Genomic DNA, 15,668 nt, shown 5'->3' with positions numbered 1-15,668 from the left:
GTGGGTCTTGGTGGCACTTAGCAGTATTCACAAGCTAATGAGCTGCTAATTATCAGCCCTGTCCAGGCTAATTAGTTCTGCTAAGAGTGTATTAATCTAGACAGAGCTCTGAGCTAATGCAGCTTTGTTGCTTTTAGGCCTCGAACTGATGTGGCCAAAACCGATCTCTTTGACTTTTGGCCATCCTGCGTGTGCCTGTTCCAAGTGCTATGAGAGCTGTTTTACTCCTGGCACCCAGTCTCTAGGTCCCAAGAACGTGCATGCTTGATTTTTCCCTATTTGAACCTAGCTTCCCTGCGTGTCCCTCAAGCACGGCAGCACCGTGGATGGAGCTTCAAGAAGTAGAGGTTAGAAGGCAGCAGGCATGGTGAGACAGAGCTTGGCAATGAGACACCCCCTTATTGCACCCCAGGGAGTGTAATAACCCTCCCTTCCGTCCTGAAGTGAGCTCAATACAGCTCTTCAATAGTTCCAGCCTTAAAGCTGGAAGCTATTAAATTCTCTATTAAGACTTTCCAAACCAGCTGCTGGGAGATAAAGATCTGCAGCTTTATGACAGTATGGGTTATGGTATATTTTGTTTTGCTCATAGGATGTGTTACCTTTCTGGGATTTAGGTTGCCACACTATTTCCCACAGGTTCCCAGCAATACTCTAGAGAGAAATGTGCAGCAGTCGCTTTGCAGCAGCCTATTAGCACTGATTTATTAAATATCATAGTTCTGTTTACACAGACAAGCAGCAAAGTAGTTGTTGCAAACTAGTGTCAGTGTCTTAAGACAAAGAATGCAAGTAATCCAGGAGAAAAAAAGTAATTGAGATCAGTTGGCTTGCTTTGCAGTCTGATGGGAAACTGTACTAAGTTCCATACATGGCATATTAGAGGGATGCTACTGACATTTGGTTAGTAAGTGGTATCCCTTCATCTGGTGGCCCACCCTGCTCTCTGACCAAGAAGAGAGAACACACTGTGACTGTGGAAAGAATGATGCAGATAAACATATTTATCTGGGAAAAAGCCCATGCTGACATGATGCTTTGCTTTGCAGGTGAACCGTTTTCACTATGAGCGTGCTTTCTAGAGTGACTACAGCCAACTTTGTCATGAATGTTCCGTCTCACATCTGAAGAAAAGGGTTGGTTGAGTTCCTCTCTGCCAGTACGGATTGTGGTTGATATGTGGACTTGTCCTACCATCTCTGAGTTAGTGGTGTGCAAAGGGCAGATGTGAAGCACCCATTTCCTTTGGGCCCACTGGCAGCACAGGACATGGAAGCTCTTGAAGTTGATGATATTAGCCCTGCCTTGGAAGTGACTGAAGACTTTTTCAATAGTTTTGATACTAAGCTTGAGAAGATTGTGCAGCCCTCTGGGGTATTTGGTGTCCAGGAGGTGCCTGAGCTGGTTGGGCATGAGGTGTTTCATCAGATAACAGAGAGCAGGAATCTAAGGAACGTTGCCTCCTTAGCCAAAAGTAGCCTCATTTGGGATCACTGCAAAAACGGCCTCTTGGAAACGAAAGCCCAGACAGCACTCTCTGCCAAAGATCAGCATGTGGTGCGGAGGGGAACAGCTGCTGACAGCCTTGCTTGGGCAGGGGAAGGAGAGACTGCTGCTTTTAACATCTTCAACATCTGCCAGCGGAGGAGGGACAGGCCTCGGTCAGTGAATGACATCCTGGTGCGGAATGAAGAAGCCTCCACGTTCAAGCCAGGACACAACCGCTCACGCTCTGATATCAGCCATGTAAACTGGGGAGTCGTCTTCACTGGCACCTCTCTGCAGCAGCCAGCTCTGCCAGGTCAGGACAATAACTGCGCTCTGCTCTCCTACCTGGCACTAACCAAGGGACAAGACATCCAAGGAAACACAGGTTTGTATGGATATGTTATTGTTTCTGTAGAAGTGGAGGCTTTTCCGTTTGTTTTTAATATTTACCTCCAAAAGAAGCTAGTTGTTTCAAAACAAACAACAACAACAACAAAAAAAAAAACCCTATGAGCTAACTCCTAGGATGATGTAAAATGGCATGGCTTGTCTTTGATACAGCTCTGTTTGGTGAAGAGGTCAGTGTTTAAAACAGTCTTCACTTCTGTTTGAAAAACTAAGCTTGTTTCACTTTTTGCTCCTATTTCATTCATTTTTTTGAGGAAAAGTCATTTCCTAAACTAAACAAAAAAACAACTTTACATGCTAAAGCTATTGGGAGAATGGCAAACTAAGTCAGCTTTTATGAAGTAATGAAAGAGCAGCCATTAAAAAGAGGGTAGGTATATGAAGTTTTACTGTGAAGCCTGAGATCTCTGTTCTGTTTCTTTAAGAAATGCTGGCTATTCAGTCTGTAAACAATTAACAAAAACTCAAGCATGCTATTTGTGCCTGTCAATAATAAGGCTTCTCTGCCAGCACTGTGTGGCGTACAGGAGGTCCTGTTATCAGATTGAGGCAGGCATCCCCAGTGAGCTGTCTGAGGTGATATTTCAGCAGGTGATAGTTTTTCCTTTTCCTTTCTCAAGCAGCACGTGGAAAAGGTTGTGCTCAGGGCTTCAGAAGTATTCAACCACTGTCTCCATCTCTATGATTTATTTTGTGAATGTCAGAAGTGGACTGAGCTCAAAGCTGTATTCAAAATACCTTTTGTAGAGGAGTCTCAGTAGGGTTGATTCCTGGGATCTTAGAAGTGAAGAAGGAAGGGTGGGAAATGGGCTGATAAGAGTGGCTGAAGAACTTCTGCCAGGACCCTGCTGCAGCCCAGCAGCAGTCAGTACCTCTAAGATGCTCAGCTCATGCTTTCCTACTGCTTTTTGTGAAGGCGTGAGGCATCTGTCAGTGCTTGCTGTGTGCTCTCCCACAGCCCTTCTGCATGGGATGTCTGTCTCAGAGTGATGGTACCTCCCTTGGGAAGTGAGACCTGTGGTCTGAAAATGAACTTCTAACCTGTTTCCCTGGCATATTCTGTTCTGTTGCTGTGCAGGGTTCAGATGGTAACTGTGGTATTTCTTCCCTTTGTATTTATTGGAGAGCCTACCTTAGAGTTTGCTGCTACTTTGAGCTGAGCTTAAAACAGAAAAGCAAAACCAAGAAAGTCAGTGTTGCAGGAATGTGTACCTGGGACTGGTAACTGTACTGCACAACAGACAAAAAATGTATATGCAGGTTGGCTGAAAGCTGCTGGGGTGGTGGAAGAAGTCATGGAGGCATCCTTCTCCGGGTCTTTGTAGATTAAACCAATGCATATGAGGTATGGAGAGCAGCTTGCAGCTGTTCCTATTAGTCCCCGTGGCAATGAGGGACTTCCCTCTGGAGCCTGCAGAGGTCTCCCTGTCCTCCAACGCTGGCCAAGTTGCAGCACAGATTAGCTCTTCACAATCACAATTATTATTTTTTCATCATCTTCATATTATATTTATTACTCTGAGCTTATCTGTTCCTGCTGCTTACTTTCTCATAATACAAATAAAATGAAACTGGATCCGCTCCGTGTTCTGTGAAGGAAAAAGCTCTGAAAGAAGCTGTGCCTTCTGGGGTTGTATCTTCTCAGGCCTGCTGGCAACGCAGCTAGTGTACCAGAAATGAGCACTGCAGAGCAGTGTTAAACAGTAAGTGGAGCTAGAAAAGAAGGAAGTTGCAAGCAAATTCAAGGCAGGCTTTTGTATTTCTGGGCATGTGTCCTGGCAAACAGAAAGAGAATACTGCTTCTGTAGCATCTCGAGGATGATCGCTTAGATCATTAAAACACAGTGCATGAGTAGTCATCTTTGTCAGTCATGTGGATGTTTTCATTCAAACACAACCAGTCCTAGGAATGTGAGTGCTATAATGTTTTTCCCTGGTAGCTGCTTATTTTGCCTGCCATGCCTGTGAGCATGGGGCACTGAAGAGCTTTCACTGAGTGGAGGAGCATCTGTGTGCTGAAAGTGTCCCAGCTGCAGAGAGCTGATGGCTTGGTGCCTCTTGCCAGCAGGCTGTGCAGGTGGGTACTCAGACAGCCCCCCTGGATTTGGCACTACTGTGTCAGGATGCTGCATCTATGGTTTGGTTGCAGTGCTGCAACATGGCAAAATAGTCATGTTGAAGAAAATGATTGCCTTAAAATGGCTAACAAGACCAAAGTCCACTGATTTTTCACCTGCCTCTCTCTTATTCTGCCTCTCTGATTTACACTGTTTCCCTTTCTTTGCATCTTTTTACCTGTCTGGGAACCTAGCCACCATTTATAACATGGCAAAGGTCTGGTCATATCTTCAGGAGTACTACAGAGAATATTTCAAAAGAGGTTTGGTTCCCAACTTCATGCAACTCTTGGATATCTGACATGTAGTGGAAATGCTAAGTCACTGCTTGAAACAGTGTTTGAGCACCTGGTAGGAAGGCAGGGCCAACCCAGGGGAGCTCAGGTGCATGCAATGCAATGCCATGCACCTGAGTGACTGAAAGGGGTCAAGCCAGCATCCATCCCTTCCCAGACCTCATTTAAGGGTTGGCAGTGGAGGTAAGGATATCTTGCTGGTGATCCCTGTGTACCTGATGCCTTCTGAAGGTAAGCAGCTTGTTTCCTTTTTTTGGTGCCCCCAGCTGTTGTATTTGAGCAAACTCTCACTTGCTGCAGCCTAAGACCTTGCTGCTCTGCTGTCATTGCTGCGCTTTCCATCGTGTTACATTGGCAAACTTCTCTATATTTTTGAGGAGGAAAAATATATCTAAATTTCTGTTCGTGAGCAACACAATAGTGGTTCGCAGACTGAGGATTGCTACTGATCTTTGAGTTTTACAAAGCTGCTTTGTCCTACTTCAGGCATCACGTTGACTTGAGGGATTTCATTTTTCTACTACTACACTGACCTTATGTGGCATAAAGCAGTCTCAATTCCATCTTAATCAAGCACTGCCATGCATGTAGTACTCAGTAGCTGGGTAAGGAGCAGATTGAAGGGATACTGCTGAAGCGCATGTGAATTGGTGAGGGAAGTTGTGAGGGTTTTCTTCTTTGCCTAAATTGATTGCTTGTGAAAGAATGACATAAGCACATCATTGTGGTGTTAATGTCATTCACAGAAGCGAGTAGAGCAAGCAGAGCAAGCAGGCTCCTGGGCCTACAAATTTTCAGCAACACTTGCAATCTGAGTTCAGTTGAGAATAGGTTAATCCTTAAGCACAGGAGTTATTTATGATTTATATCTCGCTGATATTTGACATGGCTGTCAAGTGTGATACAGCTTGGTGGTGATAGTAGGGAGTCTGTACCAGAAATCAGCAAGTGTCATCTGCTGGGGAAAGATAATGTTTAGGTTATGTCTGTAAACATTTTTATGCAAGTGCATAAAAATTACAGCCAGAGGCTGCTGAAATCACGGTCGTAAGACCTGCAGGGTCTGGCTGCTTTGAGTTGCAAAATCATGTCATAACTGAGAGCTCCTTGGAGCCTTCGACTATCCTCTTTGACTTTGGGAATTTGACACTCAAATTGTTCTTTGATCAGAAGGGGAATTTCTTCCTGAAATGTAATTCTTAACTTTTTAATGCAAATTGACAGGAAAATGGGAGTCATTGAAATTAAAACGAAATCCCAATCCTAATTCATCTCTCTTCAGCTTTGTTAGAAAATTACTTAATCTGCTTGAAAAATAGAGGAATCTTTGTTCGCCAGATATCCTTGCCTTCAGCAGCAGCAGTGGCTGGCATTGTCTCTGTGCCAACGCTGCTAGCTCTTGCAGCATTTAGTAGTACGTATTGCTGCACTGAGTTGGTTCCTGGCAGTGGGTCACAGAGCAGGAGATGGCAGAGCCATCAGTTGCCACTGTTGTCCTGCTCGGGATGGAGCCTCAAAGACAGCTGGACAGAAAACGGAGAGGTTGTGCTAAGTAAGGGAGCTGCTGCAGAGTGGGAGTGGCCAGAGTTCTGATCTTGAGCGATGTGAAATGCTGAGGGTATGATGTGAAGACCTCACAGTGGCACACTGCTGATGGCCAGGTGAAGCCCAGATCCTTCTGGTCTACTAGAGAGATTTGTAAAGTCTAATTACTATTTGTGGTTTTGCAAAAACACTCCATTAGCACTGTCTTTTGTCAGCAGTAAGTAGAGGTTGCACAGTTAGAGCGGACCAATTGCCACAAGGATGGTAGAGCGTTATAGCTGTGTAGTATTGTGTAGAACACAGTAGTGCAGCCATCCAAAAGGCAGATGTGTGGAAACAACACTTAGCACCTTCCTCTGTGAAGAGCAGGAAGCCTCAGACTAGTTGGAAATAATCCCAGAAAGCATTCAGCCAGTTGGAGCATCCAGTGCCCTCGGAAGGCCAATCTATTTTCAGCATTAAAAGGTAGGCAAGGGAAAGCTGTGCTTGCAGAGATTTGGAGCCTGTCAAGATTTGAGGTATCAAAATTGTTTAAAATCCAGTATGAGTCGGATGCCCTCCACTGGGCTGGGGTCCCCAGGTGCTAAGGGCTGTCTGCATTTAGCAAGGGACAGCCCCTTTTCCCAAGAGGTTACAGCTTAAACAAACCATGCAGTAAAGGCGGCAAGACTGAGCAGAGACACAGAGGGATGGGATGAGGTGTTTTGCCTAAGATCAGACGGAAGTGTAATCTGGATCATCTTATCTGCTAGATCAGACTTCCCCTCTAACTGCTCTGTCTGATTTGGGGAGTGCTGCACTTGCCCCCTTCTGGCTCAGTCCTGGTTTCTCATTGGGCACCCTCCGAGCTGAAGGGGCTACAGGGGCTGACAGAGCAGCAGCAGTGCCCTGTCTGCTCCCCTGCCTGGGGGGCCTTGGGAGGGCAGGTGCACTGGAGGCTATGGGAAGGGGTTGCGTAAAGAAACTGACAATGCAGGAGGATTACAGTAAAAGGCACCAGCGAGTTAGGTTGGGAGGGTTATGTCCTATGGAGTTACAGCACTCCGTAAATCTTAATAGTTTTTCATCTCCTGGGGGTAGTGCTGATTGCTTCCAGTGATGTTGTTGTGATGACTATCATAACTGAATTTTCACATTTGTTGCTATTACAGTATGTAAGACTTTTCCCTTAGTGGTGTTAGTGGTCACTGGCAATGTGAACCAATGACTCTGTTTTCATAGCTTTGTCAGTCATTTTATACTCTTTCTTCCTTCTTTTTGAAGTAGAATTGAGTGAATTTATACAAGGATCAGCAAATGCATTTTCGTTTGATTTTTCTCACTTCTTTTGCCTGCAAAAGAAGCACCTACAGAGCCAGATGGAAAATGGATGGGAAGAAAAGATGGTGGTTTTAAGTGGGAGGGCAGTGGGCATCACAGATCTTAGTCATGCCAGCTGAGGGACAGTTAGTTCCTAATCCTGCAAGCCCCAAGCAAGTCACTAGTTCTGCTGACTTAAGGAAGAACTCGTGTCTAATTTGTTCTGGCAGCAGCAGCATGAGGGTGTTCTGTCGGAGGGCTTCCCAAGAGCCTTGAGAACAGTGTGATCAAAAACATACGGCATACAGGAAAGTGTCCAGAAAACACTGTGCAAAATGGAGGTAAACAAAAAGCACAAGCAAATGAGTTGGCCAACTTGATTTACGGAGTTAGTGGCAGAGCTGGGAGTAGGACCCAGCATTTTCTAGCTCATATCTCTGGTTGAGATTGCCATGCCAAAACTGTACTTAAATTGGGAAATGGTTGGAGAAAAACTGTTTTTGTGTTTAAGGTGACTTCCACAGGGTTCTGCAGCTATACTCTCTGACCACATGTCTGGCAGTGCTGTCTCTCGCAACTCGGGAACCTGTGGGACAGCAATCCATCGTGATCTGAGAGAGCGTTTCAGGTCAGAAAGGCATCTGCTGAATTCTACACAAATTTGAGGTGAGGACTATTGACAAAAGCTCTGTGATTTGTTCGTGTCTCTGAGGACCAGAAAATCCAGACAGGAATACCGCCTCAAAAGGCAAGTCATTCAGAAATGAAACATTTCCAAGTTACTTGGTATTGCTGAAATCAGAAATGCTTCTGTGGTGCAGAGCAGGGCATGTTTTTCTATGACACAAGAATGTCAGTTGTTGAGGAACATGGCATCTCCTGGATATGCTGAGACAACCTTTGCGCTCCCTCTCCTGTCACCAAGCATGGAAAGTGGTAGGTGTGTGCTGAGTGCAGGGTGCCTAACTCTCTCCCCAGAGGAGAGGAGAGATGCTGAAGAGCATATTGTCCTGTCCTTAGTTGCTGAGTTTCTCTGCTTCCTTCTGCCTCCTTCCTCCTCATCACTTGAAACTATAACTCCAAATGGTCCAGGCACGGGCCATTTACTGTTACTACTTCCACTTTTTTTTAATACTTCCTCAGTTTATTCTCCTTGTTTCTGTAAAGAGAAAGAGCTGCAGTGGATTAGTTTCTGTTTTGAAGGCAGATGGAGAGGTGGGAGCATTTTCTCTCTGAGTGGAAAGGCATTGTCTGGCACACTGCATGTGGAGGAGATCTGGGAGCAGAGGGCTGTAAGCGATGTGTGTGTGGATTCAGCACATCTCCGTCAGCGTCTCCTGCCCTGGCCTAAACAATATGATACATTTGAATGTTAATCAAGTTGGCTGCTGGTTTTGTCTCATTTAGAGTGGAGCTGAGCTTGAAGGAGGGAGTGGGGTGAAGAAGGGAGGAGGGGGTGCTTCTGTGAATGGCAGAGAGGGAGAGATAGCTTTTCTGTAACTCAACAAAAGATGGGCAAACGTGTGTGCAGATGAAGGAGGGGTGGCTGGGGGAAGGTTATGAGTTGTCTTATTATGGAGAAGCTTCAACTGTCATCTGTACTTGATGGAAGCGAGAGAGATTGCAGTTGGAGCTGCAGAAGTGCTGCCTCCCTGATTGGATTAATAGAAAGGGAAGATGACTCTAGAATGGATGCCCATTATCTGCACTACAAAGGGATTAGTGTGGGTTTCAGATAAATTAATGGCTTTTGAGTTAGCGCAGAAATACTAATGAATGTCAGGGCCAGAGATAGATGGTGAACAAAATTGGTTCTCTGTTAGTGTGTGTATGCACATGTGTGTATCCGTTTGGGATTATGAGAGCGTGCTTTTTCTCTACCATTGTAAGTTTTAGATTGGGCTTTCAGTTTTCACATTTAGTTGAGGTATTTTTGAGTAGCCTATTTGTCTGCAATGTAAGTTTTATTTTCAGCTTTTTATACCTGCTGCCAAAACAATGATTTTTCAATTGCTATGATTTTAGCCATATATGCAGAAAGTCTTTCCAGATACATTGAAAAGTGCTTTTTTGAGCATGGTGTTAAGGGCAGTCTCCGTTCTCTATATATGGGCTACATGAGGAAGCTGAGGCCAGGCTGGCAAAGCAAAACTTAAGCATCCATTTTGTTTGTGTGGATGGGAGGTAGCATTTTCCCCTCACTTTTAACTGCCTATCTCAGGTTTGCATACACACATTAAGTATCCCAAAACAATTAATTCTCATGGATATTGATTAAGGTTGACTGAAACTTGTCTACTTAATCCTTTAAATGCTTTTCGATGGGCTTCATTGAGAGCAGTCCAGCCAGCCCTCCTAGGAAGCCTGGTGGGGATGAGGGACTGTACACACAGCCACATCCTGAGCTCTTTGCTTCCAAGCTCTGTCAAACCCAGGTACTTTGCTCTGCATTGAAGGCATCCTAGGCATGGTCAGTGGAGCTCATGTTTTACACTTGATAGAGTGTGGGCTGTTGACCCGAGCAGTAGCTGGTTCAGTGGTGATGCTGGAAATGTTTCCTGCCTCCAGCTGCCTACCCCATCCCTCTGAAAGGCTCTGGGGCCAAGGGCAGGAACTGCTGGTGAAAGGGCAACTGTGTTACTGCAGTTTCTGACTCTTGCGAGCCAAAAGCCATCGCAGGTCCCATCACAGGAAGGGTAGAGTCCAACAGGGCAACGCTTCGCTCCTCACAGCTGCGTTGTGCTGTGCCAGATGTTAAACTCGCCATTGGGGCGTGGCAGCGAACTGCACTGGGATTTACCCCGGTACCAGCAAAGATGGGCACGTCCATCCCAGGAGGAAGGAGTGCTCGCACCTGCTGGCAGCGCCTGCGGTGGGGCACGGCTCAGCTGGCGCAGGTGCAGGCTGCCCCCTGCTGGGCGCGGCCGGTTCCAACGGCTCTAACGGTCGCGCAGCTGTGCAGCTCCACGAGGCGGGCGGCGCCTGCGGGGCTGCTGAGGGAACGGCGGGGGAACTGGAGATCCTTCGCTGGGCAAGTTTGCCCCCTGGGAGTGAGACCATTTAGATGGGCAGCAAGGCGCTGTTTTGTCGTCGTCGTCTTTTTTTTTTTTTTTTTTTTTTGTCCAAATGTATTTTAGTTAGCTGTAAATTAAACTAGTTTTCACTAAGTAGTAGCTGCTGGTGATGGTAATTGGCAAGCAATCTCCTTGCCTTTACTTCTCACGAGCTTTTTCCTTTTTTTTCATTCCTCTGTCCTCTTCAGAGAGGATGTGAGAGTGCACTTGAGTTCAACCCAGGTCTGTCATATGACCTGGTGGGCCAAGTATCAAATTTGGTGGTATATTCACTGTGAAGTATACCTAGATGACATCATCTTAGATGCTTAGCATCTTTGTGTTGCCATTGCCACTTGTATGTTCACCTTACAATGCTGTACTCTTCTGGACTAGGTTCTGGGAGGCTTGCACTGTTTCGTTGTTCTGTCACTTCTGATGGATTATTGCCGAGAAATTGCTTGTTTTCTTTTTCCCTGTTTCCCTGCTCCTCTCTGTAAAGTGCTTTGGCATCTCTGAGTAAGATTGTGTTTTATAATCATAGCATATTGGATAAAGGCTATTTCCGTGGTCTTAGCCTCTGAATGCATCGTGCCTGATCAGTAGAAAAGTGTAAGCCAGTATGACTGAGCAAAGTGAGATGTTATTTAAAATGAATTAATGTTCTCATTTTGTTTCTTCTAGAACACAAGCCAACATTCCCAAATATTCTGAAGAAGGGATACTTAGAAATTAGAAGAGACAATGACAGCTACTGGCAAACCTGTTACGCTGAGCTCTCCCCATCCAAACTGTACCTGTATTGCCTGGACAGCAGTGGCAACCAGAATCTTCCCACCATGTACCCGCTTGTGCATTTTCAAAGGGTCACTGTTACTGGTAGCATTGAAGCCAAGGTGGTGGAGGTTGTCCTGTCAGACAACTCTCAGCTGCAGCTGAAGGCAGAGTCATCATGGGAGGCTTTGGACTGGGGGCGGAAGCTCTGGGAAGTGATGCGTGCTTCTGTGCCTGCTTTCACAAGACAGCCAGAGCAAGTGGAGAATGTGCCAGAGCCTGACAATAGCAGTGACCATTCTCAAACTAACGGATTGGTAGAGAAGCCCATGGAACTTTTGCTGTCTATGAATTTGACTGAAAATACTAAAGAATACCAAAATATTCTCAAATCGGGGACTCTTTATAGATTAACTGTCCAAAATAACTGGAAGGCATTTACTTTTGTCTTAAATAGGTCTTATTTAATGGCATTTCAACCTGGTAGGCTTGATGAAGACCCTCTGCTGAGCTACAATGTTGATGTTTGCCTGTCGGTTCAGACAGATACTCAAGATGGCTGTGACTCTTGCTTTCAGGTCATTTTTCCTCAAGATGTCCTTCGCCTGCGTGCAGAGACCCGTCAGAGGGCTCAGGAGTGGATGGAAGCACTGAAAACAGCAGCCAATGCCACTAGAAGTCTAGGTCAGAACCCACAGGTCACGCTTCGAAACAAACCTGGAGATCGACCCTTTGGAAATGATTTCAGGAAGAGCAAGCGCCAGTCTGTGACAACCAGCTTCCTCAGCATCCTGACTACGCTGTCTCTAGAAAGAGGGCTCACAGTTCAGAGCTTCAAGTGTGCAGGTAAGCAACTAGACAGCAGTTTCTGCACCCATTCCTTCTCTGCAGAAACAAACAAAATATCACCTGGAAGAGCTCACATTTGTTTTAGCAGCATTTTAGAGAGCTTTCTACCTCTCACTACAGTCATGGGCACTTTGATCTGTTAATCTTTCTTTGCTCTCTAAAATGTGGAGAAGAACCTATAAGATATGCAAGGACTCTCCAGCATTTGATGCACAGTTCTGAAGCATTAGATTGTGCACACATAGCATATGCTACATGGGTCAGGGCTTCCTTACTAGGCAGATGAGCTGTTTTCAAAGGACAGTGGACAGTGGTCTAGAATCAAAAGAACCTGAATTCTGGCTACAAGGCTGGTTTCCAAATCAAGGACTTGTGTCTTTTTATTAATAATTCTCCTCAAAGTTGTTTTTGGAACTCACTTTGCATTGAGCTTTCTAAGGAGATTCTTTAAAACCATGTGTTATGTTTTCCTAACATACCATTGTTTGGTGACACATGTTCTAGCACTGAGGTTATCTGCTCTTCTCTTCCCTTGAAGCAGAGATGAAAACGTGACCTTCAGGTTCTGCATCTAATTGTGAATCTCGGTTCATTTGAAATGTGACTCTAGTCCTAGGCAGGAGTGTGATTTTTTTCATCCTGATTGGGAATGAGGTGAAAATAGAGGGGACCCGTATGAATGCATTTCATTGTTTTTTTACTTCAGTAAAGGCAGCATTGTGGAGCAAATTTGGAACCTTGTGCCAAAATTGTGGTTTGTAGGCTGGCTTTAGTTATGTTCACTTAAAATTGCCAGCTGCATCAATAGCAGCTTTTCAGTGGGTTTTCGTCATTTGCTGTGGAAGCTGCTAGGAGCTGCATTCCCCCTGGGATGGGGAGCTGTCTGGTTTGAGGGTCTCCTGTTGCTCTAGAACCATACGTGGCTTTCTTGGGCCTGTGCATGGCAGCTGGCTGGCCTGAATCCCTGCTGGAGGAGACCTGAGCCCCCAGAAATACTTGTTGCCTGCAGAGCTGGGTGTAGATGAAGCTGGCTTTCTCTCTCTGTGGTGATTGCCTACAGATATGCCTCCTGCTCACCTCTCCATGGTGCATGGCACTTTGGTTGCTGGAGTATCATAAAGGTTTGTCTCATGGCAGTTATTAGTTTGGTCACGTTGTTTGGGTTTCTGCTTGAATTCAGTTCTGTTCTTGGCTATGAACTCTAACTTCATATCTTGTTTTTCTGGGACTAATTAGGTGCCAAACTCAATTGAAGGTGCCCGAGAACCACAACAGCTCTGATTAACTGCATGTCATTGGGTACCTAAGAATGTAAGCAAACATCTGCCCCCTCTAAAACAGGGGTAGCAGAGGTATCTTACCTTTAAGGAAGCTGTGAGAATGACAGCTGTCAGAAGACTCTGGGCATAGTCAAACAGGTATCTCCAAGATGGAGTCGACCTGGCATGGTACCTAGCAGACAGACCTTGTGAAAGTCAAGAAGTCAGAAGAATTAATAGTCTCATTTTAAGATAACATCCCACATTGTATTCAAGCTCTATTCCTTTCTTTGTATTTCTTTTTGTTTCAAGCTTGGTGGAGGAATATCTTCTAATTTTGCTTCATCCTCTGGCTGAGATCCAGGAGAATTTCAAGGTGGTGTTTCCAGCAGGATTAGCTCCTGTAATGGCAACAAAATGTGTGTCTGCAATGTGAGATAGATTTTAGTGTTGCGTTATGTTGTATGGGAAGAGATTCTTGAGTGGGAAGGAATGGATTTCCTCTACCAAACATGGGACACTTAGTCTGAACTCATTTGTGTTCCCCACAAGTAGTATTCTGACAGTGGCAGTGACACTGTGTCTTTTCCTGATACATGTGAGACTTCCCCAGTGCTCCTGTGGCTCCTTTCAGTCTGCAGTCTTGCTCAGAGAAGTTTGAATTGTGAAGAGCCTGTAAGAAGCATTGCTGCCTCCCGGATTTTGGATGATACTCCTGGGACTATCTGTATCCCCCCTCATCCTTGGGTACATAGCATTTACTGTGGGAGCATACCCTTTGCCCTGAGACTCTCCGAGCTGGTTTGTATAAGTCAGCTGGTACTTCTGGCTGTTAACATAGCACAAAGAAACGAATGATTTTAATTATAATTGAGAGAAACTGAGAAATCTTGTTTGGCTCAGAAAAGTTGTGCTGAGGAGACTTTGGAGACGCTAAGGCTCCCTCCTTATACCTTGCTTCCTGCAGGCAGTTTGTGCTGTTCCCTGCAGCGGGCTGCTGTTTAAAGTGAGGGGCCTGCTGTTGGTAATTACATCTTGCAGGCATTGAGAGCAGTTTTCCCCGGGGCTGCAGGGAGGGGTAAGCTTGGAAAAGGATAAGGAGGGGGAGAAAGAAAAGTTTTGCTGTGAATTCTTCAGCCATTTAGTGCAAATTCCTGTAATTACCGTCTTTGTGTCCTGTCCCAATGGCACATAATACAGCAGAAGCCTTTCCTAATTGAGACCTTACAGGAGGTACAAATCCCTCCTTTGTTCGGCCTGACAAATTAGTGCCAGAAAGTGGCAAGGTCCGAGTGGGAATCAAAGGCAAGCAATACAAAGATGGAACTTAAGGCTACAGTAATAACCCTCTCTAGTCCTGCAGGGGTGGGAGGGAAGGAACAGTAATGACCAATGAAAAATGAAGGGTTTTTTTTGTGATAAATTCCCTTGACATGACAGCACCTCAGGGCTGCTTTATTTATTTAGGAAAAGTGATTAAATAGTAATACAACAGGGCAGACCATTGTCTCTCAGGCTACCCCCCTTCTTACAGACCCCCGCCGCCTTGGCTAATTGATTGACAATGAACCGCTGATAATGAAGGTTGTTGGGAGGACCTGATGGGGAGAGGTTGTGTTTTTGTGTATTTTTTTTTTCTCCTCGTTGCAGTCTTTGTGAGGTTCCCCTCCCTGTTTTTGGTTTTGTTTTGGGTTTTTTTTTTCATTTTTTTTGTTTGTTTGTTTGATTTGCCCTCTGTATCTCCCTTTTCCTTTCTCCTTTAGTAAAGGCTTTTCAAGGGACTGCTTCCACACAAACAGCTGACGTTCACAAGCAGGTAGGGAAGAATGTCTGCACTTCTCTATTGACAAGCTTATCTTGGAGTCTGACTGGCACTTTTCAACTCGTGATATAAGTCAGGACTGTAGTGTCAGATGTAGTCGTGGGGCAGGGGGACAAACTGTTAATACATTGAAGTCAGAAGGTGGAAAAAAAAGTTTGTATCTGCTGAGCAAGAAAAAGAGTCTTTCTGTGGCACTTTTAGCTTTCCGTTGTGGAAGGCAGTTCATCATTTGAAATTGTAAGAAATAATGTCCTATCAGGCTGTTGATAATGTGGAGAGGCATGCTTTTATAAACTCTTTTTCCTTTGTTGCCACTGGTTGTATTTCTGACTTTGAATGGCAATGCATTTAGAAAGCTAAACTAGCTAGAAACTATTGGCACTAGAATGGCACCCTCTTCTGTCCTTCATATATCCACATAGCTGCAAGTTTGCTCCTGTCGTGTTGCTATTATGTAGGGTGTACCAGTGTTCCCATGGTTAGTGTCTGGGGCTCTGAGCTGGAGTGACATTTCAGGTGAAACCTCTTGTCCTCAAATGAGTATGCAGTGAAAGCTGTTGCACGTGCAAGCTTGTAAACATTAGGGTTTATAATGACTTTTTTTTTTTTTTTAATAAAGTGAGTAATGAGACATGCTAAGGTGATCAATTATTTAACTTATTTATTTTACCTGGATTCAAGAGAAATTCTAAACTGTTCATATTACAAATTTGAGGTGGCTTCCATCAGACCGTGCTTTGCAGGTGCAGCATCTTGTC

General features: G+C 45.0%; 1 protein-coding gene across 1 annotated transcript in view; it reads left to right on the top strand.

Moving 5' to 3' along the window:
• Positions 1-1,263: 1,263 nt before the first annotated feature.
• Positions 1,264-15,668, top strand: part of PLEKHM3 (pleckstrin homology domain containing M3) — a gene marked incomplete at its 3' end in the record, with an annotated part of 71,096 nt that continues 56,691 nt past the window's right edge. Inside the window, exons 1-2 of the mRNA XM_079538865.1 lie at positions 1,264-1,873; positions 10,891-11,826. Of these exons, the coding sequence (XP_079394991.1) occupies positions 1,270-1,873; positions 10,891-11,826 (1,540 nt within the window). The 5' untranslated portion in view covers positions 1,264-1,269. The remainder of the gene's footprint in view (positions 1,874-10,890; positions 11,827-15,668) is intronic.

This window comes from Tetrao urogallus, assembly GCF_951394365.1.
Source record: "Tetrao urogallus genome assembly, chromosome: 8".
In the NCBI taxonomy this organism is placed as follows: domain Eukaryota; kingdom Metazoa; phylum Chordata; class Aves; order Galliformes; family Phasianidae; genus Tetrao; species Tetrao urogallus.
This window is presented reverse-complemented; position numbering and strand designations above follow the sequence as displayed.